At 40.3% G+C, this 25,666-nt stretch overlaps 1 protein-coding gene across 1 annotated transcript in view; it reads right to left on the bottom strand.

Moving 5' to 3' along the window:
* The window catches only part of STK10 (serine/threonine kinase 10), an 89,028-nt gene that overhangs the window by 19,923 nt on the left and 43,439 nt on the right, over nt 1-25,666 (bottom strand). The window contains exons 3-7 of the mRNA XM_081942166.1: nt 15,217-15,265; nt 10,830-10,979; nt 8,044-8,116; nt 6,803-6,997; nt 1,610-1,691 (exon numbers count right to left, since the gene is read on the bottom strand). Of these exons, the coding sequence (XP_081798292.1) occupies nt 1,610-1,691; nt 6,803-6,997; nt 8,044-8,116; nt 10,830-10,979; nt 15,217-15,265 (549 nt within the window). The remainder of the gene's footprint in view (nt 1-1,609; nt 1,692-6,802; nt 6,998-8,043; nt 8,117-10,829; nt 10,980-15,216; nt 15,266-25,666) is intronic.

Raw genomic sequence — 25,666 nt, 5'->3', positions numbered from 1 at the left:
AAACACTGGAAAATTGCACAGATAAGGCAAAGAGAAAACAGGAAAAGACATAAGGGCTAGCTGCCTCTTACAGCTTTAGAAAGACAAGTTTTTATTGCTTAATAAGTGCAACTGTGAGCTGGAATTTTTAAAACACTCTGCTTAAAATTGGACACTGCTGCTATGAGGTAAGACAAAATTATGCTCTCAGGTATGACATTCAATCCATGGGACTTCGGTAAGCGTCACTATTCCTACCTTCAGAAGCACTATGCACTGAAAACTGCATTCCTATGAGCAACTAAGGAGCTGAAATATTACAAAATGTTATGTTAGGTGTCCTTCCATCACGGATAAATAGGTAAGAGGGACTACTTAATCATGTACAGTATATACAAAGACTTACCTGGAAAGAAACCCAGTGAAGACCACTTACTTTAGAATTTACATAAAATAATTATACTTATTTACATAAAAGAATTACACCTTTTACCTTGCAATGTTGGCATTACATGAACAATCCTTAATCCTCTTTTAGAAGTACACTTCCTTTAACCCCACAGGAAGGGAACTATCTCACCAAGCAAACCCATGAAGCAGCCGTCAAAGTTTTATTAATTTGTTATTAAATTTATATGGCCACACTTTCATGTGATTCTGAGAGGCACACCCAGTTAAAACACACCCATTAAAATCTAGTAAATATATTAAAAACAATTAAAAGCAATATTTAAAGATGAAAATTTAAAGACAACATTAAAACATTTTTAAATTAATTTTTTAAAGATAATTTTTTTTAAAATTCAGAGTTTTCCACAGTAGATCCTATTGCACACTTTCCTTTTGTTAATTATGTCAACATAGTTTGGTTTTCACTATTCTTCTGCCAGTAATCAAATTAATAATCATCAGATTAAAATTCACCCCTCCACCAAATAGGTACTTTTTTCCCCTGAAAGTCAAAATTAGCAGTAGCAAACAACAATTGAATCACTGTTCAATGCTGGATCAAAATTTAAATCCTTCCTAGTACCTATCTCTTCCTGACTATAACCATGTTGCTTGTATCTTTACAATTTATATTGTTTTATTTGTTTCCTAGTATGATTTGATTGCTTATTAGTAACCTATGACTATCACTATGTGTTGTATCTTATGATTCTTGATGAAGGTGTTCTATTTTATTTTTATTTATGTACACTGAGAGCATATGCACCAAAGACAAATTCCTTGTGTGTCCAATCACACTTGGTCAATAAAGAATTGCATTGCATTGCAATTGCAATTCTATTCTAAATGGTACAAAATAGCCTTCCCCAACCTGGATGCCTCCCCCCCCCCCCATATGTGGAATTACTGCCATAATTCTCAATGGTGTACAATAGTTTCAAAAGTACAAGGGAGATTGCACTAGATGCCTCAGAAAGCAGAACTACTCAGATGGCAGAGTTCTTTCTCCCACGAGGAACAAAATTCCTACATAATTAGAATCTAAACTCCAGCAACCATCCAAGTTTTCTCCGTATTAATAACCAAGGGGGGGAAATCTGTACTCCAACCGGGGAATATGTGTGGATTTATGAGCCTTTCGCAGTCTCAACATGTGACTCACTTGAGATGGTATACTTACTTCCAGTAATTGTGTGGCAGTTGGCCGGGTCTCTGGGTTTTTGTCAAGTGCAGTCTTCAGAAAATCTCTGAATGCTCGAGACCTTTATGAAGAAACACACACACATTAAAAAGGTCAGGAGAAAGAAAACCAGGACATCCTATCCTAGATATACACTGCACACTTTACAAATTGAAGTTGGTGCTTTTCAAGTGGGAAGAAACACAAAGCAGCACAAATTTGTATATATTTAATACTCAATATTAGTAAAAATAATAATAATTGCAGGTCTACCACTGTGTTGCAACCCAGATAGCTGTTCAGAAGCAAGTTACATGCTGTCATTTTGTTCCCAATTCATGCCAAAGACCAAATGTTAGCAGGCTCACGCAGGGACAAATGTCTGCCTGAGTTTAAACTAATACAGGGCCTTCTGTCAGACAACTGATTGCACCTTCCTCCCTTCCTGCACTCCCTTTTTCTGTGCCAGCTGCCATGTAAGTGTAGATAAAAACACTTGGTGCCAGTTTCTACATATAATCACTGCAATGTTTCACATATGGCTACCTCTGCCTAGTGATTTTCTAGCCAGAAAAATTATACCGTCCTATTCCTATGAAAGAGAGAGTCTTGCTGTTTTCTATTCCTCTTGTAATAGGAAGCCTAATTAGATATACTTTCTAATAAACATTTCATGTCCTGGGAGAGGCCAAAAGAAGCTTCAGAAACGAAAAATACAAAGTTGGATATTTGCTGGGGACTCTGCTGTGCATTAAAAATATCATCATGAATCACATTTCAAATTTTCACAGAAACAGAGAAAGCTACCCGTAGCCCTCACTTAAGAGCAGCAATCAGGATTGGATTTGCTGTTGCTAAGCAATGCGATCCTAAAGTGTGATGTCACACAATGGTTCTGTTTAGTGACAACAACTTCTGCACTCCAGTTCTTCATTAAGTGAGGGCATTGCACAATTAGTATTTTTGACCATCTGGTGGTTTCCCCATTGACTTTCCTTTTGGAAGCCACCAATGAAGGTTGTAAATAATAACCACATGGCCACAAACTGCTGCTATCCATAACTGTGAAGTTGCACCAAGTACTCAGGTAGTAATCTTGTGACTATAGGGATGCTGCAATGGCCAGAACCGTGAGGACCAGTCATAAGTGCTACTTGTTCAGCACAATCAGGTTTGAACAGTTGCTGAACAAGTAGCTGTTAAGCAAAGACACCTGCATTTGTCTTAGAATGGAGGGAATCTTTCCTTATTATCATACCCATTTTAAATGGGGAAGCCAGAGAGAGAACCTGGGATCTTCTTCCTACAATGAATGTTAGCTAAGCTATTATCTTTGTGCATATCTCGGATGCTGCAGAAAAATGTGGTATTATATAATCCTAAAGGAGGAGAGACTGTATTTTAAGAGTTTAGAAAATGAAATATTCTGAAAAACAGCACACTGAAATGCATGTAAATAAGAAATGAAAAATGATGGATAAAATAAGGGCAATGATAGTGGCAGTTGTAGTCCAAAACATTTGGAGAACATCAGTTTGAGAAAGGCTGCTCTAAGGAATTCAAGGTATACTTCGGTATGTGTCAACTCTTTGAGGTAGCCCAGAGTCAGGCACCAAAACCATGAATACTAAAACTGCTTTTATTATAGGGTTACAGTAATGGAATCTTGCAACTCTGAACAAAGGAGGGTGAAATCAAAGAGAAATTTCTCAAATTCCATTCTTGCTTTGGGTGGAGATTTATCTGACTATTATCTTGGCTGGAATTCTTCTTCCCTCAAGGTTATTCTCACAGCCCACTCTATCAAGTAACACCTTTACATATACGTTTTAGGAACATATGCTAAGAAGACAAGGATCTTGACTTCCGGTTCCGGTGGCTGACGGCTTTGCTCGCCCCGCGCTTCCCCGGTGGGCTCCCCACTCCTTGGGGGGCACAGGAAGCCCCGTAGAGGCTCCTGCCAGAGGGGTGGCACCGTGGGGGATCCCCGGGATCGGCGGCGGCCGGTGGGGCCCCCCCTGCCTCGCTCCAGGCACTGGGGAGCATGATGGGGAGACGCTCCGGCGTCTTTGCTGCAAGGCTGTGCGGAGAATGAGCAAGCAGAAGGACACGGCTGCGGTGCGGCGAGGCATAGACTCCTTTCCATTCCCTTTACTAACTTGGAGGAGAAACTGCCAGCAGCTCAAAACTTTTCCTTTCGGCTGATTTGGAGAGGCACGGCTGGAGGGAGGTGAATTCCCCCCCCCCTCGGACAGGCGGCTTGGAATAATTTTGCTCTCAGCCCCAGGGGAAGGAGGAGGGGGGGGAGAGCCAACCAATGATGTCACGCCCTTACTAAAAGTGATTTTCTTGGATTTAACCTCATAATATATTGATGATCTGGGAACTTTGGGAACTTTGAACTTTGAAAACTTTGTTATGCCTCTAAACCCGAAGCTGGCAGGGCAAGATGGCACACTTCTGTTGTCTTTATGAACTGTGAAACCTGACTCCACCTTTAAAACTTCAGGCTTCCGGTCTTTGTCTCCGTGCTACTCAGATAAATCTCTTGTGGATTTCTACCTTTTGAACTCCTTGGAGTGAAAAACTTTGCTCTATTGCCAGGGTGATTAGAGAAATTCTCTTCTGCCTGGACCCTCTGCCCCCTGGACTCTTCTGGCTGCTCTGCCGCTCTGACTGACCACTCTCTACACTGACTGAACTCTTTATTCTATAAACAATGCCTCCTAAAAGACCACCTCCTAGAAAGCCTGGCTTTGCTACCTCTGCCCCGACATCTGCAACCTCCAGTCCTAGTACACAATCAACAATAACAGCTTTGATGCAACCTAAAAGTACAGAGACGGAGTTTCAACAAATGTTTCAGCAACTCTTACAGGGACAAGAGGAAATAAAGAAACAACTAAAGGAGATGAAAGAAGAAATTAAAGAGAATCAGGCTCAAATCAATAAGAACTCACAGAGACTGGATCTTTTGGAGGGTGGGACGGCTGAGATGGGGGAGGGGGTGGAAGGGGTGCAGAAGGGAAACAAAGAACTTGATACCCAGCAGATGAAAATAGAATTTGAGAGAATGTCCTTTTACCTTAGATTCCAAAACGTGATGGAGGCAGATGATGAAAACATAAGGGACATCATGACAAGCATTTTGGCTGAATACATTCAGAAAGAAAAACAACAGATGGGGTGGGAGATAGACCTGGTCTATAGAGTGAATTCAGCCTATGCTAGAACACACAACGTACCCAGGGAGGTACACATTAAATTTCTCAGAAAAAGTACAAGAGATGAAATTCTGAGTGCACAAAGGGGGCAAGCCTTGACATACCAAGATAGGGAAATAACCATTCTGAAGCAGATCCCCAAGAAAGTGAGGGAAAAAAGGAAAAGTTATTCGCAATTAGCGAATAAATTATACCAGAAGGGGGTGTGGTTCAGATGGTTGATGCCTGAAGGTATGTTAATATTCTGGGAGGAGACAAGAGTTAGAATTAATACACCCATAGAGGCACAGGCCTTTATGGAAAAAAACAAAGCACACCTAGAAAAATCAGATGATCCTACAACAGACATGCAGGACACGGGAGGGGCCGGAGCTCCGTCGGCGGGGGGAGATGGGGCAATACCAAGAAAGCTCAGATCACAAAAATGAACAAGAAAATCCTTTTGACATAAACCGATCGAAATTACCAATTGAATTAATATGCTGACTATTTACTACTATGTATTAATGATTTTTGTTTAGATGTATATTATGAGTATGGAGGGAGGGGGCACCTACCGCACTTCGCAACTGCCAAAATTTGTATACTTTTTCCACTACCTTTTTCCCTGTAAATTTTAAAAAACCAATAAAACTTTGTTTAAAAAAAAAGAAGAAGACAAGGATCTTTGCAAAACATTATTTAGTTTTGAGGGATAAGTGGAGATTTGTGTATAAACAAATTAGAATTTAGTACTAACAGTCACCAACATAAGTGATATCTCAATGTTACACTTGCTAGATATTGCTGGAATAATACTTTCCAGCAGCTGCAAAACTCATGGTCAATAGTGAAAACGACAGAAGTTATAGCTAACCTGGAGATCACCATGGGGAATCTTAATCAAGACTAGGGATGCATAATCCTTTTCTTGGAAACACTTCAAGTGATGCCCCAAGGGCTGCACTTGACAAACTGGAAAGAGCAAAATCTAATTAAAATTACTTTAATTGACTTAATTAAATGCAGTTAAGGTGATTGCTCAGCATGTTTTTAATTATTTCCCTTTTCTGTCAGATTAAATATTACAATTTAGTGGCAAGTTATAGAGTAGTCCTGAAGGATGCATTTAATGCATTACAGCTTCGAGTAAGAGCTTGGTGCCTTAGGCGGTGTGTTTCTGAACTAGTCCAAGGTTATTAAAACAATAAGAAAAATATTTCCTTTCCTCTGCTTATTCCTTCTTGAGAACTTTTTTAATTAAATGGATCCCCATTGGCAATGACAATATTTTATAGCAGCTGGGAAACCCTAATAATTAACCATGCTGGCTGAGGCTGATGGTAAGTGGAATTTAGCAACAGGTGTAAAGGTTGTGCTTTTCAAATTCAACTTCTCAGAACTTTTCTACCATGATTCTTCCAGAGATGGTATTATATTTTCTTCACTACCGGTTCGCTAGTGGGACAATGCGCAGAAGGTCCTTGATGATGTCAGGGTGGGCGGGCGGAGCCTCGTGTTTGTCCGAACCCGTGCAAACCAGCAGCATATCACCTCTGGATTATTCCCTTTGCTACAGATTTATTTTGGCTACTTACACAGTAAGTGATTAATATAGGAAAATATTTCCTATTAATATAATGGTATGTGGAATATAATGGTATGACCTTGAAGGAGAGTAGAAGAGATTCTGCTTAGGAAATGATCAGAGAAGAAAGAGAAGGAATCCCCAGTGGCTTAATACTCAGAGGGAGAAATTTAGGAAGGACCTGCCCTAATTGATTGGACAGTTAAAAGTGGGTGATGGGAGATTTATATCTTTGCCCTTACAAGATTCTATGAATGTAGCTTTACAATAATGTACAATGTGCTCATCCAATCATATTTCCTGTTTTGTTTACCTGGGAATACTGACAATTATTGTTGGTAAAGGTGGGAGGGACACTTGTAGGTGTTCTTGATTGTTAATGAACAAGAAAAAACTTCTCACCACTTTGATGGATAATTAAGAGTCGGCGGATCGGATTTGGCTATTTTCAGTAAGACCCTCATAGGGTTCAGCTCGTGATGAGGTGGCTCTATTTGTGCCATTTCTATGAGTGTTATGCCCAAGGACCAGATGTCAACCTTGTAATCATAAGGGGTGTCTTTCATGGTCTCACACATCACTACTTCAGGAGCCATCCTAAAAAAAAAACCAAAGAAATAAGAGTTAAATTCTACTACAAATTCATTTTCACTGAAAGTGGTTCTAAGAATCAGATCTTGTTTTCAAGCTAAATTATATATATTCAACTAGTCTAGGCTTTGAACTGACCATAAGCCTTAAAAGTATAACTTTGCAACTAAACTATGAATGAAACCTGAAAATTCATCCTTCTGAGCTCAGAATGAACTAGCCAGCATTACAAAATTCCTTAACCCCATTGTCTTTGGTAATACCATTGAATATAACATAGAAATACATCCTCTACTGAAATTAATAGATAACAAAAATGGTTAACGTCTTTACGCCATATCCAGCCACATATACACTCCTTGTCATTCATCTCTCCATTCTCAATGGGTCACATAAGGCAAGCCATCGGCTAATGACATTTGCTTGAATATTGTTAGAAATGGCAAATTAAATGCACACTCATTGCGTCCCCTTGATGATGATGTAGCTGAGTTAGTGATTAAATTCTTGGAGTGAATAGTTGTTTTTATATCCTTGGAACTGCTTCAAAAGGACATTCCACCAAATTGGGGGTGGGAGTGAGAAGAGGACAGAGCAGCCCAAATTCCATCAATATCTCATTCCAGATACAGGCTGTACTTTCTTTACTGCCCTAAGAGAGGCAGCAATTCAAATGACAAAATTTTGTTGCAGCTGACAGCTTTTATTCCTTCCATATTTTCCCCTCTACCTCCAGGGACAAAATCCTTGAAACATACAAAATCATTTAAAAAACAACAACAAATATTAAATGCAGCACTGCCTTCTAGGTTGATACACTCTTTTCATATTTTACATTCATTTAAAATGCATACAAATGGGACATTACACTAATCAAGATCAAGATATTGGTCACACAACACAGATATATCTGCACATGCAGGGCATACTTTAAAATGCAACTCCATAATAAGCAACAACACCATATGTTGATTAGGACACAACATTTTCCCTCCCAATGAAATTTGGCAGCAACTTCTTTAAAGGTCATGCTACTGAAATAATCCTCTTACCAGTATGGTGTGCCAATGAAAGAATCCCTCTTCTGCACAGTCTTCATGTTTTTGGCTGATACTCCAAAATCGGCTGAAAAGAGTTGAAATCACATTCAAGTCTTTAATGAATGTTTTGGGTTGCAGTTAAAAGGGCAACCTTTAATTATATCACTCCTCGGTTTATTTTTCAAAGCAAGCATACAGAGGACTAATAGAAACTTTAACCTGGATGGACCCCAAGGATTCTCTGCATCTTATTGTGCTACAATTTCCATATTTGGAAATTGACTCTACCCATGTCTAGCCTATACCAATGATCTGAAACATGTTCAAAATATAAAAACAACGATACTGTCAAATGATGGAATCTATACCCACAAAACATATTATTGCTAAATATTTTTCTCTTAAGACAGACTATTTCAACGTGGGCGAGTATTTAAGAAAGATGAGAAAAATAACTCAGGATTCTTAACTTGCTTTTTTTAGATAACCCTAATTATAGGGATGGTAAAGAAAACACTTTTAAATCTCTCATCAAGTTAGAGAATCTTTTTGCTTTGCTATAAGGTACAAAATTCACTGTCAGGAACTTTACACCCCCCTCCTAACACACAATTCATGGCTATGCTATTTAAATTCAATTTCATACAGTAATTTATAGTTCCATTTTACATAAGTATTATTTCCACCTCTTCCCAGAAATTTCCACTAGAAAGATGATACAAAGCAAGACATGTGGGCCTTCTCATCTCTCCACATCAACAAATAAAATTATCCACTCATATAGAAATGATGCCAATTCTCATGAAACTCAAAAAGAATAGCAAGCATTGATTTATAAACAAGCCCCCACAGAACAATAAGAAAAATGCTGAATTCGTAAGTAGCTTTCAGTGTCTCCTTACATTCCTACACCTACTACTGCTGCTTTTATTAATCTTTTAATGACCCTAATTTCTTTATCAACTTGTATGCAGGACTTTTTATTGTTCAATTTTGGATTTTATAACTGCTGTTCCAGAGAATAGCACATGCTGTGAAATTATGTTCTTGGCAGAACTGGAGCTCTCATAATTCTACCCTGAATAGACAAAGATGGGACAAACATGAAGATGAATATATGGTGACGATGTGAAGACAGGTTGAGAGGGAAGATCATAATGAAAAGTAATGAAACAGCGCCATGCGTAATGCAAAATTTAAACTTCTGTTCTGCTCCTGAAAAGACAAATGCTGATTTATTGAGGTATGTGATTATAGCAATGTCTTCTAAATACCAGCCCAATATTAACTTGCTCTGCAAACAGGTTTTTCATTTAGAGTTAATCGATTATCAAAAACTTCTGCTTATAAAGGAGAATCTTTGAAATGAGTTCTCAACAAAAGCACCCAATCCCAAGGAACCATTTCTAGACAATTAAGAGTTGGGATAGTGAGTAAAAATCCTAAGAGTCTAACAAGAACATTAGAACAACAGTTATCCTTATGTGGCAGCATGGAAAAGGTTGGCCTTTTGGACAAAGAGATACTGTCTAAGCCAGTAATAGAAGAAAATTCTTTGGTGGTTGTGTCTTTCTCACTGCAGCCAATGTTACATTCCAGAAAGTTCACAAAATGACAAAGTTCCCCCACCCAACACACACACACACACACACACACGTACACATACACCATTTTCTGGAAGGAAATGGAGGGGAGATATCAGCAGCAAGCACTAAAGTTCTGAAGATAAAACTAAGCACTCGGCAAATATGACTATGTCTCTTTCCCATACAAAGCGTCAGTTAAAAATGATCATTTTCTTTAAAAAAAAGATTTATCAATTTATACCAGCTTACCCTTACATCTCTGCTGACTCTCTCTATACTATTTATGAACATGCTTAAAAGCATTAGGCTCAATACAATCCATGCAAGTTTCTGTTCGGAAATCTCCATTCAATTGCGAGAATGGTCCATTTATTCTTGTTCCATGATTTATGTTCTTAAATAAAGTCTCCATCCTTGTTCCCTCGGACATCATCAAATGTAGAAACTGATCTTAAAACTCTGCCTTTCTTCCTTTCCTTTCACATATGAGTTCTTTTTTTAAAAAGTTGTATATGGATACCATCTGGTGCCAGAGAACAGTTCCATGTTCATTTTGCTCATGAAGTCTAAACTCACTGTAAATTTCATTTACATTATCTGTGTTATATGGATTATAAAATGCTATAAATTCCCGAGAGGCAACTAATCTATACTCTTAAGTCTGAAGCAGGAACAAGAATTTTATTTGCATTGTTTCATGGGGCCTCTCTCTGGCAGCTTTTGGCCCCATGACCGAATATATTTAGTCTTCTTTGTTCGGAGAAACACATTTCCAGTTAAAATATTTTCGCATTTTGTCATGGCTAATAACATGACAAAAGCCCACCAAGGATGCAACCCAATGCATGCTTTTTCAGGAGGGGGCTCCATTAAATAGTGGGACTTCTTTCTAAATACAAGATTGTACATTAAGACTTTATTGAAAGGAAATTCAGATATCAGTAATAAAAGCTGCTGGATTACATTCAGCAAATTCTTCTTCTCCAATCCAAAAAGTTTTGATCAGTGAAAAAGGCTGGAGGAAGACCAAGCTAACAAAAGACTATTATTTAACAACTAAATGTGCCTAGTTGTCTGATTGCTATTTTCACAACAAAATAGTCCCAACTGTTTAAAAAAGGCCCTTCCCTACTTTTCATACTTGCTGAATACAAGAACCAATCTTTTGACATAAGAACTATTTCTCACTGAAGAGCTAAGTATATGTCTCACCAAGTTTAATATCTCCATCCAGGGTTAGCAACACATTGCCTGCCTTCAAGTCTCGATGGATAATCTTCTTGCCATGCAGATAGTTCAGGGCCTCCAGCATCTGGCGACAAATCACCTGGATCTGGGATTCAGTCAGGCCTCGATCCAGCTCTATAAAACAGTTGGAAAGACTCTTTCAGTGTTCTGAAATTCAATTAGCAATAAACATGCACACGATTGAGAGTGACAACCAATTGAAGCTTATCTAGTTAAGTATTAAATTACAAATGATAAAGACCAACATATTCAATATAGGTTGAGCCCTGAAGAATTGAGGCCTTTGAAGTATGGTGCTGGAGAAGACTCCTGCAAATCCCTTGGACTACAAGGCGATCAAACCGGTCAGTCCTAGAGGAGATCAACCCTGACTGCTCTTTAGAATATAAAGATCCTAAAGATGAAACCCAAGTACTTTCTCCATCTGATGAGAAGGAAGGACTCACTAGAGAAGAGCCTAATTCTGGGAACGATTGAGGGCAAAAGAAGAAGGGGACGACAGAGAATGAGGTGAGGCGTGGAGCTTAAATGGAGCTTAAATTCCAGAGGATGGTAGAGGACAGGAAGGCCTGGAGGAACGTTGTCCTTGGGATTGTGATGGGTTGGACACGAGTTCGCAACTAAAAACATGACTTAGGGCCACAATTGAACCCAAAATTTCTGTTGCTAGGTGAGAAATTTGTTAAGCAAGTTTTGCCCCATTTTATGACCTTCCTTGCCACAGTTGTTAGGTGAATCCCTCCATTTGTTAAGTTAGTAACATGGTTAAGTGAAGCTGGTTTCTCCAATTACTTTGCTTGTGAGAAGTTCACAAGAGGCTGTCACATGACCTGGGACACTGTAACCATCATGAATATGAGTCAGTTGCCAAGTATCTGAATTTTGATCATGTGAGCAGGGGAATGCTGCAACAGTCATAAGTATAAAAAATGATCGTAAGTCACTTTTTTCAGTGCTGTTATAACTTCAAACAGTCACTAAACAAACTGTTGTAAGTCGAGGACTATCTGTAAATATTTTGGGTACCATGGCCAGTTTCCTCTTTAATATAGCTAACTCATGTTAATATGTAAAACCTATCACCCATACTAAATACAGCTTTAAAAAATTCAATTTCATTTTCAGAATCTGGAGTTTACAATATTCAGGCTAAAGTAATTTGCACAAAATCAGGTTTAAAGTGTAAAAATTCAAATACTATTATTACTGAAAAAATTAAGATACTGTATTAAAGTGTGCACTGCCTTTTTTATTTGTCACACACATTAACAGCTCCTCTCTTTTTTCCTCATTGGAGGGATGCTGAATCCAGCCCAATGATTAAATCCTGGATGAGGCTATCATGAGGCAATTCAAAAGGGTATCTGGCCCCATATAGCGAGAATAATTTTTTTTAATCTCTTGTTTTACCTCAGGTAAAAGCAAGAGATAAAAAACTCACACCTCATCACTGAGAGCATATCCACCAAAGACAAATTTCTTATGTGTCCAATCACACTTGGCCAATAAAGAATTCTCTTCTCTTCTACTTTATTGTTTTTACTTCAGAGCAAGAAAATGATGATCTGAATATGGAAGGGACAGTATAGATCTAAATGATTTTCTGTTTCTCTGGTGAAATTTCTCTTCACTTCTAGCAAAACTTCCATTAGTGTCTGGAACAGGGAAATCAGTTGGGAAACAGATGCAGTCTCCCTGATAGTCTGGCAACAAAATAGGTTACATTTTTAGTGTCATGGAGGAATAGTTTGGAAAATTCATTGGAGGATTATTCTGTATTATGGTATGTGTTTGCAGGTTGTCTTGTGATTCTTAGCTTGGAGGACAGCCTGCAGTCCATATAAAGGCCTATGTGGAATGACAACAAACAAATAAGTGCTTAGCCATCCATTAGCATCCAAACAGAGTTAGACTGTGCAGCTATTTCAAGCTGAAAGAAATCTATTCTGTCAAGGACCTCCTAAAAGTGATTGTCTACTCAATCTCTTGGTCAAATTCATAACCATAAATCTTGCTGGTCTTCTGAACCACCACAGCAGGAATGGGTATAAGAGGTACTAAGTGTAAGTCAGTGTTCAGAAAGGCATTCTTTCTACAGGCAACATAAACTTTAGAAGATGGAATTTCCTGCTGACTTGATATGTTTTTTGTAATTGATTTTTAGAGCACTGCTCTTTTTTCAAACATTTGTACCGACTTTATTTCTTTAAAAGATTCATATGTCTGCCCAACTTGCAAACACCAACTCTTTCTTTCTTACATGGGTTAAAAACACAGAAACTTAGAATTGCAAAGCAGTCAACACACAAAGACATAGCACAATGCAGAGTAATCAATATGCCAAATTCCAAAAGCTTTGTAGGACAGGCCCATCCAAAACTCTGGCCCACTGCCCAGGAAGGGGGTGGGGGAATGGGTATTTAAGGCTGAAAGCCAACAGGGCTGTTCAGCATACCAAGAGATGCCTGTTCATTGGAAGAAGAGATAAGGATATTTACGTACATAAATATATAATTCTCCAAGGCCCAATTATTACAGATGACTAATAATCAAGCCTTGACTCACAGTTATTGTAATAGAAACTAGTTTCCTTATTTCTTTATTTCTTTATTTTCGGTAAACCATAATAGATAAGACATTTAAGAACATTCCCTATCTTTTGCATTAAATAACATGGCCTCATACGAATGTCAAATAGGGATAATCCAAGAGGGAGCTGTTAAGTAGGACAGCCATTCTTTCAGCAGCAAAACATCTTAAACAAAGGGAGGGGGAAGCTCCCATTTCAGTGCTGGTTTCTTTTTGCCTACTTCCAGTAGAGATATTGGATTCATTTAGCGGGCAGACATGCTTGAAGAGATAGGGGGAATGTTCCCTTTGTCAGCATTATATTTCTTCAAAATGTTTCCAGAGATAGCAACACTTGGCTCTGAGAGTGCTCTCCTGCGCGAGCTGCACTGGCTTCCTGTGGTCTACCGAGTGCGTTTCAAGGTTTTGATGATGATCTTTAAAGCGCTTCATGGCATAGGACCTAGTTACATGCAGGATCGCATCCTGCCCCACACATCCCTACGACCAATTCGCTCACACAGAGAGGGACTTCTCCGGGTGCCGTCCGCCAAACAGTGTCGGGGGGCGACACCCAGGAGCAGAGCCTTCTCTGTGATGGGCCCAGCCCTGTGGAATGACCTCCCCCGTGACATCAGGATTATTTCCGATCTCCGCTCCTTCCGTGTACAGTTGAAGACCCACCTCTTTCAATTATCTGGCCTGGCTCAACCGTAATTTTTCCATATTCCTCCTGACTGTCTTTTTTAAATTTTAAATTTTTATTGTATATTGGGTTTTTATTAATGGTTTTAATTTGTCTAAATGTTTTAATCTATTACCTCCTCCGTGCATGTATGTCTTTGTATATATGTATGTTTATATATGTCTTAGTGTACGCCGCCCCGAGTCCTGCCTGGAAAGGGAGCGGCTAATAAATTCAAATTTATTATTATTATTATTATTATTAGGGATTTCAAGTCCTTTCCAAAGCTGAAGTTGTCTACAAGATTTGCAGTGACCAAAGGATAGGCTCATCCTGAAACTAAAGGGCACTGTTAGGATTCATTGCCCGTGATCAGAATCAGTGATCACTGTATAATGATTAATTGCATATTAAAGTCCCCCCCCCCTTTCTTTAGATCTGCAACTTCTATGCCAAGTTACCCCCAAGCAGGCAGATCTTCATTACCCCCTGCCTTAAGGGTGGCTGCTGAACTTTTAGTTTTAATTTGAAAAATTGCTTGATTCTTTCATTTGGCTTTCCTCTCTAAAAGCACCTTTTCAGTCCTGGAGGTGATTTGGGGGGAGGGGGGAGATAAACCTGTGCAATTAAAATTCTGAAAAAAACACAAAACTCTTTTTCTTTCCTATCAGGAAGATTATCACTGCAGGTCACTTTGAAAAATCAGCTGTGGCAAATTAAACCTCATCACTAGAAAAAGCTTTTTTTAAAAAAAAAAATAGATTTGCTCTATTTTTTCTTTATCATCGGCCACCTCTCACTCTACATGATGAAGCCGCAATTCCCAGACTGATCTCAAAAATAAAGCACAACATTAATAGGTTTGCCTGATTTGTATTTTAAGAAAATCTGTGAAAATAAGCTTTCTCTATAATGGCATATATCTTCCTACTACTGAATTTCCTGTATGATTATTGTCAGGCTATTATGGGAATGTTTTAAGCACAAGCTGTAATGATTTATATGATATGGGATGATCTACTGTATACACAGAGATTAGTACCTAGTTATTTATAACATACTCCAAAGGTTGACAACATGAAACTTCATTGTACTTACCTAGCATAGTAGCATCTACAGCTCCACCAGGACAAAACTCAATCATAATCTAAAGAAAGAGAAAGAGAAATAATTTAAATGGCTAGGCAGAAATGATATTTATATAAGATACACATTTTATTTTATAAAACATCTGCAAGTGACCAAATCAGTTATGTAAAACATACATATATTTGAGATTTGTATACACACATAACTATATAACGGATATATACAAAAACACTGGAATCACTGAATGAACAACCACAACAATAACAAATCTCATTCAGTTATTTCTTCTCTGAAATAAAGTTGCATTTCAGTAACCTTGTCACAACTGAGCTGGACTCCTTGCAGCTTCTGAAATATTGTAACAAGGTATTAAGATGCTCATTCAAATGCAAGAACAACTAAAGAGATTATCTTTCCTCCTATGAACAGAGGGAAAATGTTGCGTTAAAGTCAAGGCAAACCATCTTATAGTTCTTGTAATTTTTAACAAAAATTATAATTTGTTTCAAAGCTATTGATACATTCTGTTACGTTGCCATGACTACGGCCGGGAACGTCAATCACGTAACTGGCAGGTGCTGATTGGTCCAGACGCAACTGCAGTCTGGCGGGAAGATTCCAGACTTCCCATTGGTTAACTGTTTGACAGCTAGGCTATATAAGAGCTGTCAGGTTAAATTGTTCGTTCGCTCGCTGTTAGTTCTTAAAATAAAGCAGTTGCTCCAGCAATCAGTCTCTGTGCCTTCCCTCAGAGCTCAGACTATAGCACTGGCGATGAGGATGGGATCCTGAGGGAAATTTTTTAGCAATCCCTCAGAACTACCTTGTAATTAAGAAGCAATGGCAAAACTAACGGCGCTACCTCCTTTTGAGGCTTTCGCCCCGGGGAAAGAATCTTGGGAAACATTCATGCTGCGATTCGAATGTTTCCTTTTAGCTCATGATTTGGCTGAAATATCTACCGAAAGGAAGAGGGGATATTTCCTAAGTGTATGTGGCCCAGAAACATTTTCCATGGCCCGGGCTCTAGCCACTCCAGCTTCTGTCCATGCTGTGCCATGGGACACTTTATTGGCCAGATTGAAGGCACACTACGCTCCTGCTCCCTCACGTTTTGCCAGGAGATATTCTTTCCGATTGTGTAGGCAGAAAGAAACTGAATCCATAAACCAGTTTATGGCTTCTCTGAGAAGAGCGGCAATTTACTGTGATTTCCCTGATTTAGAAGAAGCCTTGCTAGAGCAGCTAATTTGTGGTGTTAAAGACCTGCGGCTTCAGCACCGGTTGTTGGCAAGGTCTGATTTAAATTTGACCATTGCTTTAGATGAGGCAAGAGCGGCCAAACAGTCAGACCTATCTGTGGCTGAAATTCGAAGATTTCAAGCCGCGCACAATGAGTCCTCAGCTGCAGCCATGATCAATTGTCTGGTGGTTGAAGATGAGGATGAAGAGGGGGCAGCTGAAGATGTCAGCCATTTAAATTTCGACAGCAAACCGCCAGTGGAAGCCACCCGCAAAATCTCCTCAGAGGGGCTACCTTAGCTGCGGAGGCAACCCTTTGCGATCGAATTGCCGCTTCAAGTCAGCTGTTTGCCGTCGGTGTGGCAAAACAGGACATCTTGCTTCTGTTCCTCTGGTCCACTAATTTTGTCACATTATTGCATTCTTTGATAATGTGACAAAATTAGTGGATCAGAGGAATGCCGTCGATATAGTTTACTTCGACTTCAGTAAGGCATTTGATAAGGTAGACCATAACCTACTACTAGATAAAGTAGAAGAATGTGGGTTGGACAGCATCACCACCAGATGGATTCGTAACTGGCTGACCAACCGCACTCAACGTGTAATCCTCAATGGAACTGCATCTACATGGAGGGAAGTATGCAGTGGAGTACCCCAAGGCTCTGTTTTTAGGCCCAGTACTCTTCAACATCTTCATCAATGATTTTGATGAGGGAATAAATGGGGAACTCATCAAATTTGCAGATGACACCAAGCTGGCAGGAATAGCTAACACTCCAGAAGACAGGCTTAAGATACAGAAGGATCTTGACAAACTTGAACATTGGGCACTATCTAATAAAATGAAATTCAATGGTGAAAAGAGTAAGGTTCTACATTTAGGCAACAAAAACGGAATGCACAGGTACAGTATAGATGGTACCTTGCTCAGTAGTAGTAACTGTGAAAGAGATCTTGGAGTCCTAGTGGACAACCATTTAAATATGAGCCAGCAGTGTGCAGCAGCTGCCAAAAAAGCCAACACAGTTCTAGGCTACATAAACAGAGGGATAGATCACGTAAAGTGTTAATACCACTTTATAATGCCTTGGTAAGGTCACACTTGGAATACTGCATTCAGTTCTGGTTGCCACGATGTAGAAAAGATGTGGAGACTCTAGAGAAAGTGCAGAGAAGAGCAACAAAGATGATTAGGGGCCTGGAGGCTAAAACATGAGGAATGGTTGCAGGAACTGGGTATGTCTAGTTTAATAGAAAAAAGGACTAGGGGAGACATAATAGCAGTGTTCCAATATCTCAAGGGTTGCCACAAAGAAGAGGGAGTCAAACTATTCTCCAAGGCACTTGAGGGTAGAACAAGAAGCAATGGGTGGAAACTAATCAAGGAGAGAAGCAACTTAGAAGTGAGGAGAAATTTCCTGACAGTTAGAACAATTAATCAGTGGAACATCTTGCCTCCAGAAGTTGTGAATGCCCCAACACTGGAAGTCTTTAAGAAGTTGTTGGATAGCCATCTGTCTGAAACGGTATAGGGTTTCCTGCCTAGGCAGGGGGTTGGACTAGAAGACCTCCAAGGTCCCTTCCAACTCTACTATTGTATTGTATTGTATTGTATTGTATTATTGTATTGTATGTATTGTATTGTATTGTATTGTATTGTATTGTATGCCGCGCCACCCTTCCAAGTCAAGACAAGCCGGCCGGTCACCCTGACTACCGACCTAAGGACAGGCATCCATTCCAGACCAAAGATGACTGCCATGCCATAGACCGCGAGGAGGACGTGGACACCGTCAATACCGCAGCTGTGAGGAGTGCCAGCCACAAGAAGCTGTTCATCAGTGTACTGATTGAGGGGACTCCATGTAGAATGGAGGTGGACAAGGGGTTTACTAAATCAATTATAGCTTGGGAAATTCTCAAGCGGCTGCTGCCCAAAGTTAAAAAAACTGATTTGGCACGAGGCATCTGCTTTTTAAAGGATTACCAAAATAATCCAATACCAGTTATTGGCTATGGGATGTTCACTGTGGAATATGGCCAATTTAAAGGATCCCTGCTGTTAATGGTAGTGGATGGGACATTGGCTACCTTAATGGAGTTAGAGTGGTTTGCAGCTTTGGGTTTTTCCATTACAGGCATCCACGCCACGGACTGCACTGCTAAACTCAAAGTCCTGGCCAGGGAGTTTGAAGACCTATTTAGCGAGTTTAAGTTTAAGTTTATTAGATTTATAGACCGCCCCCTCTCCCCGAAGGGACTCGGGGCGGTGTACAGACATCTCAATAAAAAACCGTATACAAAAATAAATACCCTTAAATTCCCATAAAATCGAATTAAACAATAGGCTGTACAAAGTGATAAAAATTAAAAAACAACCTAAAAACCCACCCCTAAAAATTTAAAATACAGACTTGAGTCCCTTGGTTAATATAGGGGGTCCCCAATATCTTTCAATCTAGACCCTAGTGTAACCCCCATCCGTTTGAAGGCCAGGCTGGTTCCCTTCGCTCTCCAGAGTAAGGTAGATGCTGAGTTAGACAAGCTACTGCAGCAGGGGGTATTAGAGCCTATGGATTATGCTAAGTGGGAGACCCCTATAGTTATACCTAGCAAATCCGATGGATCCATCAGGATCTGTGCGGATTACAAATCAACTTTAAATAAAGCCCTTCAAGCTCATCCTTACCCTGTCCCTGAGGTGCAACATTTGTTGCATTCACTGGGCAGGGGCCACATATTTGCTAAGCTTGACTTAGCTCAAGCTTACCAGCAATTGACAGTGGATGATGCTACAGTGGACGCTCAAACGATTGTTACACATTGCACAGCTTTCCGATGCCGCAGACTCCAGTTTGGAGTCTGCGTGGCCCTAGTCATCTTTCAAGGAATAATGAAGCGACTGCTCCATGGGCTTCCAGCGCTGTTGCCATATTTCGACAATGACTGATAGCAGCACAAAGTTGGGAGGCCCTGCTGTCTAAGCTCAGGGTTGCATTACAAAGATTCCGCAAGGTGGAACTCAAATTTTAAAAATCCAAGTGCCGCATTGGGGTGGAATCCGTAGACTTCCTGGGATTTCACATAGATGCCTGGGGCATCCATCCGACCCCTGCAAAGGTGGAAGCCATTAAAAAGGCTCCAGCCCCCACCAATAAAACAGATCTGCAAGCCTTTTTGGGGATTTTAAACTTCTATGCCATGTTTTTACCTCACAAGGCTTCCGTTGCAGAATCTTTGCATAGGCTATTGGACTCTTCTGCAGTTTGGAGATGGGTCAGCCGCTAAGCGCATACTTTCACGGCTGTCAAATCTCTCTTAACATCATCTGCTGTGCTTATGCAGTACTGCGAGTCCCTACAACTCATTTTGGCCACCAACGCTTCCCATTATGGTGTGGGAGCTGTGTTAAGCCATCGCTGCCCAGATGGCAGCGAGGCTCCTATTGCTTACTTTTCCTGCTCTTTGTCCAAAGCTGAAAGAAATTACAGCCAATTGGACAAAGGGGCATTGATGGCCGTAGCAGGAATCAAGAGATTCCATCATTATATGGCTGCCCCTTCATACTGCAAACAGATCACAAGCCACTACTAGGAATAATAGCAGGGAACCACCCAACTCCTCCTATACTATCCCCTAGGATGACACGTTGGACAGAATTCTTAGCGGCAAATTGTTACCGTTTAGAATTCTGCCCTGGAAAACACATGGGACATGTGGAAGCCTTGAGTTGCTGTCCCTTGTCAACAGAAACTCAAAACCCGGCCCCCATTTCTATGGTCCTTTTGATCAATCATCTAGACTTGCCATTATCATCCACCAATGTGGCTTCCTATTCAAAACGAGACCCCATCATCTCACAGGTCCTGAGCTGGGTTAAAAGGGGCTGGCCTAGATATGTTGCCGAGCAGTTCCTGCTGTATTATCGCAGGTGGCTGGAACTGTCGGAACTTAAGGGCTGTCTATTGTGGGGTCAGAGAGTTGTAGTGCCCTCATCTCTTCGTACTCCCATTCTGCACCACCTCAACGAAGGGCACCCGGGCGTCGCCAGAACGAAGGCTTTAGGATGCAGCAATGTCTGGTGGCCCAAATTAGATGAAGAAATAGCTATCTGGGTGGCAGAATGTCAACCGTCAGTTATCCAGACCTAATCCTCCAGCAGCCCCCACTAGGACATGGGAATTGCCAAAGGGCCCGTGGGCCCGTCTGCACTTGGATTTTGCTGGCCCAGTGAACGGCCACAATGTTCTGATAGTGGTAGATGCTTTTTCAAAGTGGGTAGAAATATCTACCATGCATACTACCACATCAGAGGCCACTATAAAAGAATTATGCCATCTTTTTGCCACACACGGCTTACCGGAGACCATAGTGTCCGATAACGGGCCGCAATTGACATCTGCCATTTTCCAAGCCTTCATGTCCAGTCTGGGTATTAGATATGCATTGGTGGCTCCCTATCATCCTTCTAGCAATGGGCAGGCAGAACGGGCTGTCCAATCCACTAAGGAGGCTCTACAGTGCATGGGACCAGGACAGCGGGAACAGAAAATTAATCAATACTTACTGGCCCAACACACCATACCTTGCCCAACATCAGGGAAAGGTCCCACGGAACTTTTAATGGGCCGCCGCCTCCGCACATTACTGGACCGATTGCATCCTACCTATCACACGGACTCCCCTCTGGAGCTGCTTGGACACACCCATACTTTCGGTCTAGGGGATAGGATATTTGCATGAAATTTTATAGCAGACCCGAAGTGGGTTGAGGGACATATTATTCAAGTAACTGGCCCGTGTTCTTATAGGGTTCAGTTACAGGACGGACGACAGTGGCACCACCATGTGGACCAGCTGTGGCACTGCAACACACAACCCAATCTATTAGGTCAGCCCACTGTGTGTAGCGGGGAGCCACTCCCAAACCTGCCTATCTCTGCTGCCTGCTGGCCAGACTTCACTCCATCTGAGACCAACCTCGCTTCTACACCCGCCTCGTTCTTGTCGGATGACGTATCTGTCATTTCCTGTAGTCCAGCGAGGGCGGAGTCTCCGGAGGGCCCTGACCAGCAAGCACCAATAGCAGCAGAGGTGGAGTCAGCACAACCTCCTTCCCCGGCAGCCAACCCAGAACTAAGACGCTTGGAGAGGACGCACCGGAAGCCCGCCTACCTTAAGGACTATGTCTATGTAATCCGGGGGGAAAGGAGTGTTACGTCGCCATGACTACAGCCAGGAACATCAATCACATAATTGGCGAGCACTGATTGGTCCAGATGCAACTGCAGTCTGGCGGGAAGATTCCAGGCTTCCCATTGGTTAATTGTTTGACAGCTAGGCTATATAAGAGCTGTCAGGTTAAATTGTTCGTTAGTCGCTGTTAGTTCTTAAAATAAAGCAGCTGTTCCAGCAATCGGTCTCCGTGCCTTCCCTCAGAGCTCAGACTATAGCACGTTGAAAGCTTATTAGTTTGTCTTTAAGTTAGACTGGAACAATAGTATTGTCACAGTTTGGGCTAGACGTGCCCAACAGTTACTCCTTTTAGTTTAGAAATCAAAACCTTCCAATCCCTATGCATTTCAATGTCTTTGTCCAAAATGGCTAAGGCTCACATATTGTCTCTTCATGTGTTTAGAGAGTTTGACTGTTGCTTAAAGGATTGTTCAACATATTTGCACTTGACAATAGAATGCAATAGTGGTCATAGCAGATGTGGTAACAGCTTGAAAGCCTAGACAATTCACCATATGGGAGTTTTCTTCTGCTTTAGGTCATTTCAATGATCATCCATTTTCAGCACAGTTTTGCCTTCAAAATGTTTGGAGAGGGAGGGGCTGGAGGAGCTTTCAGTTTTTGCTGTTGTTCAGTTTCCACCTTCCACTCTACTGATAGGATATTTAGATAGAATAAGTTGTCTTCCATTATACCTTTTGAAATATGTTTCTTGATGCCCTCCCTTTAATCAAAATCAATCAGACTCGCATTTTAATTCCTTGCCATGACTATTTGGAATATGATTTTTTAAATTGCAAAAACAGTTATTCTGAACCAATGAAGTTCCAGCATTTTTTTTATATTAAAGTAATACTGAGATGTTTTTCAACCAGAAATGGGTTGAAAAAGGAATGTCCCATTTGCTCTTACAAGGTGGGCATATTCTAGATCTTTTCCATAAGACAATGTCATTTAATGGGATATAGGACTTGTGCCTTTTATGTACCCCTCCTTTGGCAATTTCCCTTCTGCAATGGATTTCAAATGTTCCCAACTCTGTTAGCCTTTCAAAAAGCTTTAAATTCCTATTTCCCACCTCCCCCAGTATTAGGCCAGAAAGAAGATGAGATGGAGTGTGATCTGGTTGACCTTGGCTATGCCATTTGATATATTAGATGTTTGATATCAAATAATTGGACAGAACACCTGTGAAACTTTAAATACTTTAAATGACTACATATGACATTGTAGGTTCTATTTAATTAACTGTTTGTTTTTCAAGTAAATTTGAAACAGGTAGGCCAAAATTTGCAACTTGCTAGAGGCCATAATTACCCAGGCAAGACAGAAGAAGACGAGTGACTCTCACCCAGGTACACTCATAAAATAATGCCAACCTTCCGAATTGAGCTGCATCTTTTGGATCAGATTTTAAGGAGTAATTTGGACACTATAAGTCACTGCAGTTCTTTTAAGCATCACTTTTGCCACTTAAACATTCTTTAAACCCACAAACCAGGGGAAATGTTTGCTCATTTCTGTGCCATCTCCAAGTCTCCAGCAAGGATAAGACTTCGTAACATTTTATATGTTTTGGGCATGCACAAAAATTCATTCCTTCTCCTGGTTGCCAATAATTCCCTACACTTTTTATATCAGGGACAACCCTACAAGTTTTTCTCATTACTCTAGTTTGAGAGTTACCATCAACCATATTGGAAAGCAGATTCCAGAAAACCCTTAAAGTAGGAAGCATTTATTCTGTCAGTCTGGGACTACTGAATAATTGAATCATGATTTAGTCTGCTACAACGTTTATAGAGATATTTGTAGAGCTGCTAACATGGCTCATTAAGCCATTCCCTAGTTGTTCATATGAATTTTAAGTGAAGCTCCTCTTGGCAGACCAGAGTCCCCAAACAACTCTACTGTTTGCATCTGTAGCTGGAGAACTCGCGCTTTGCTAACAGTAAATTAATTTGGGATTGCTCTTACTGGTTATGTTAAGTGCTGTTGCAATTGTTCCTATGTTATTTTAGTTGTTTATTGTCCTTTATTTTGATATGTTTGATGCATCTGTGATCTGTAATGAACAATAAAGCAAGCTTCATTCACATTTTATTCCCCTCATACAAGCTTGAAATGTAGTCAATTAAGAAAACTAGTCACTGCAGGATCATTCCTCTCTGGTATACTTTGGATACATCATAACTTATAATTGCTTAGCTGGATTACTATCCTGTCCAGCTAAGTACCAACTGTTTGTCAACTTTTGGCTGATCTCAAAAAGCTAAGGAGTATCCGAATGGCGTACATAGGAAATCATTAGGAGCTGTAGACTACACTGGGAAATTGAAAAAAACCAAAACAAATGGAAAATGACAAACTACATTTGTATGGTGCCAAGTAAACTCATACCTATGTCTGCAAAATTACTAGGAGAGAAGCTTAACATAGAGACTTTATCTTAAGTTAAAACACAGCCAGGCTTATAGACCATTTTCATTTACTACTTCCAGATAATCTATTTTCTTACTAGTAGACACTGTAAATGGTAACGCAAGATATTTATACCACTGAAATATTTAAAACAGGCCAATGAGCACTGGCCAATTGAATTAGAAGTCTGTAATTATCTTCACTTCATACAACTACTCCAGTTCCTGCACTGAAATATATTTTTCCGCTATAGATCTTGCTCCTTTCCATTCAAGAATGTTAAAAAGTTTCATTTCTGCTTGAGACACTCACACATGTGAATTTGTTATATATTTTCATGGTTAACGTGATTTTCCTGGGAAATATATAGTGTAGTAGTCTTCCCTTTGCTTTCTACACAGCTGTGCACACGTTGTTCACATAGCCGCCACCACACCGCGATGATGCAAAAATACGAAGAGGGTTCAGACAGGACTTTATTCTGTCTCCGCTGTTATTTAATATCTACTCTGAGTCAATTTTCAATGAAGCACTGGAAAACATTGATGCTGTCCTCAAAGTAAACAATTTGAGATATTCTGATGATACAGTTCTGATTGTCAGTAAGCATGAAGACCTTCAGCTCCTCATCAACAAGAGTCTCGGAAATATCTGAAAAATACGGCTTGAAGCTTAACACCTCAAAAACCAAGATCATGGTCATCAGCAAACAACCCATTAACTTACCACTGATTAATTCAGAAGGAATACTACTAGAAAAAGTTGAAAGGATCACGTACCTCAGTTTTAATTTACATGAAAACTGGGACATGATAAGTGAAGTAAAGACAAGGATAGGGAAAGCTCGAACAGCATTCTTGAAAATGAAAAAGATCTTCTGCAGTCATGACATAAGCCTAAGACTAAAAATCGGGCTTGTCAGATGTTACATATTTTTTATCCTGCTCTATGGAGTAGAGACAGAAAACCACTTGAAGAAACTAGAAGCATTTGAAATGTGGATTTACAAATGGTTGTTATGTTTAAGCTGGGTTGACAAAATCAGAAATAGGTGGTGATAAGCAGCCTGGGAAAGTCAAGGGAAGTCATCAAAACTATTAAAAAGCTTAAGTTAGAATATTTTGGACATGTGATCTGGAAAAATATGGCATACTTCACTTAGTCCTCCAGGGAAAAATTGAAGGCATTGAAAAATTGGAGGTCCAGGCAGAAGAAGAACTTCATGACTTCAAAACCTAAGGGACCGGTTTGGACAAAACCCAGCAGCACTTTTTCATCTGGCTGTTGACAAAAATAGGATTGCCAACATGATCACCAATTTCCGATGATGGATATGGCAAAAGAAGAAGAAGAATCTTCATGATGGAGTTCTTCTATCTATCTTATGCATCTGACTGCCCAATGTAGCTACATGGAAGTGGTCAGCCTGAAGAGGATTGTCAGGAAAAGGCCATTCAAAAGTGTTGGGCACTTTCACAAGGAGTGGACTGAGGCTGGAGTCAGTGCATCAAGAGCCACCACACACAGATGGACCCTGGACATGGGCTTCAAATGTTGT

Source organism: Natrix helvetica (assembly GCF_964273705.1).
Source record: "Natrix helvetica genome assembly, chromosome: 1".
NCBI lineage: Eukaryota > Metazoa > Chordata > Lepidosauria > Squamata > Natricidae > Natrix > Natrix helvetica.
Note: the sequence above shows the minus strand (reverse complement) of the source record. Positions and strands in the feature narration are given on the sequence as shown.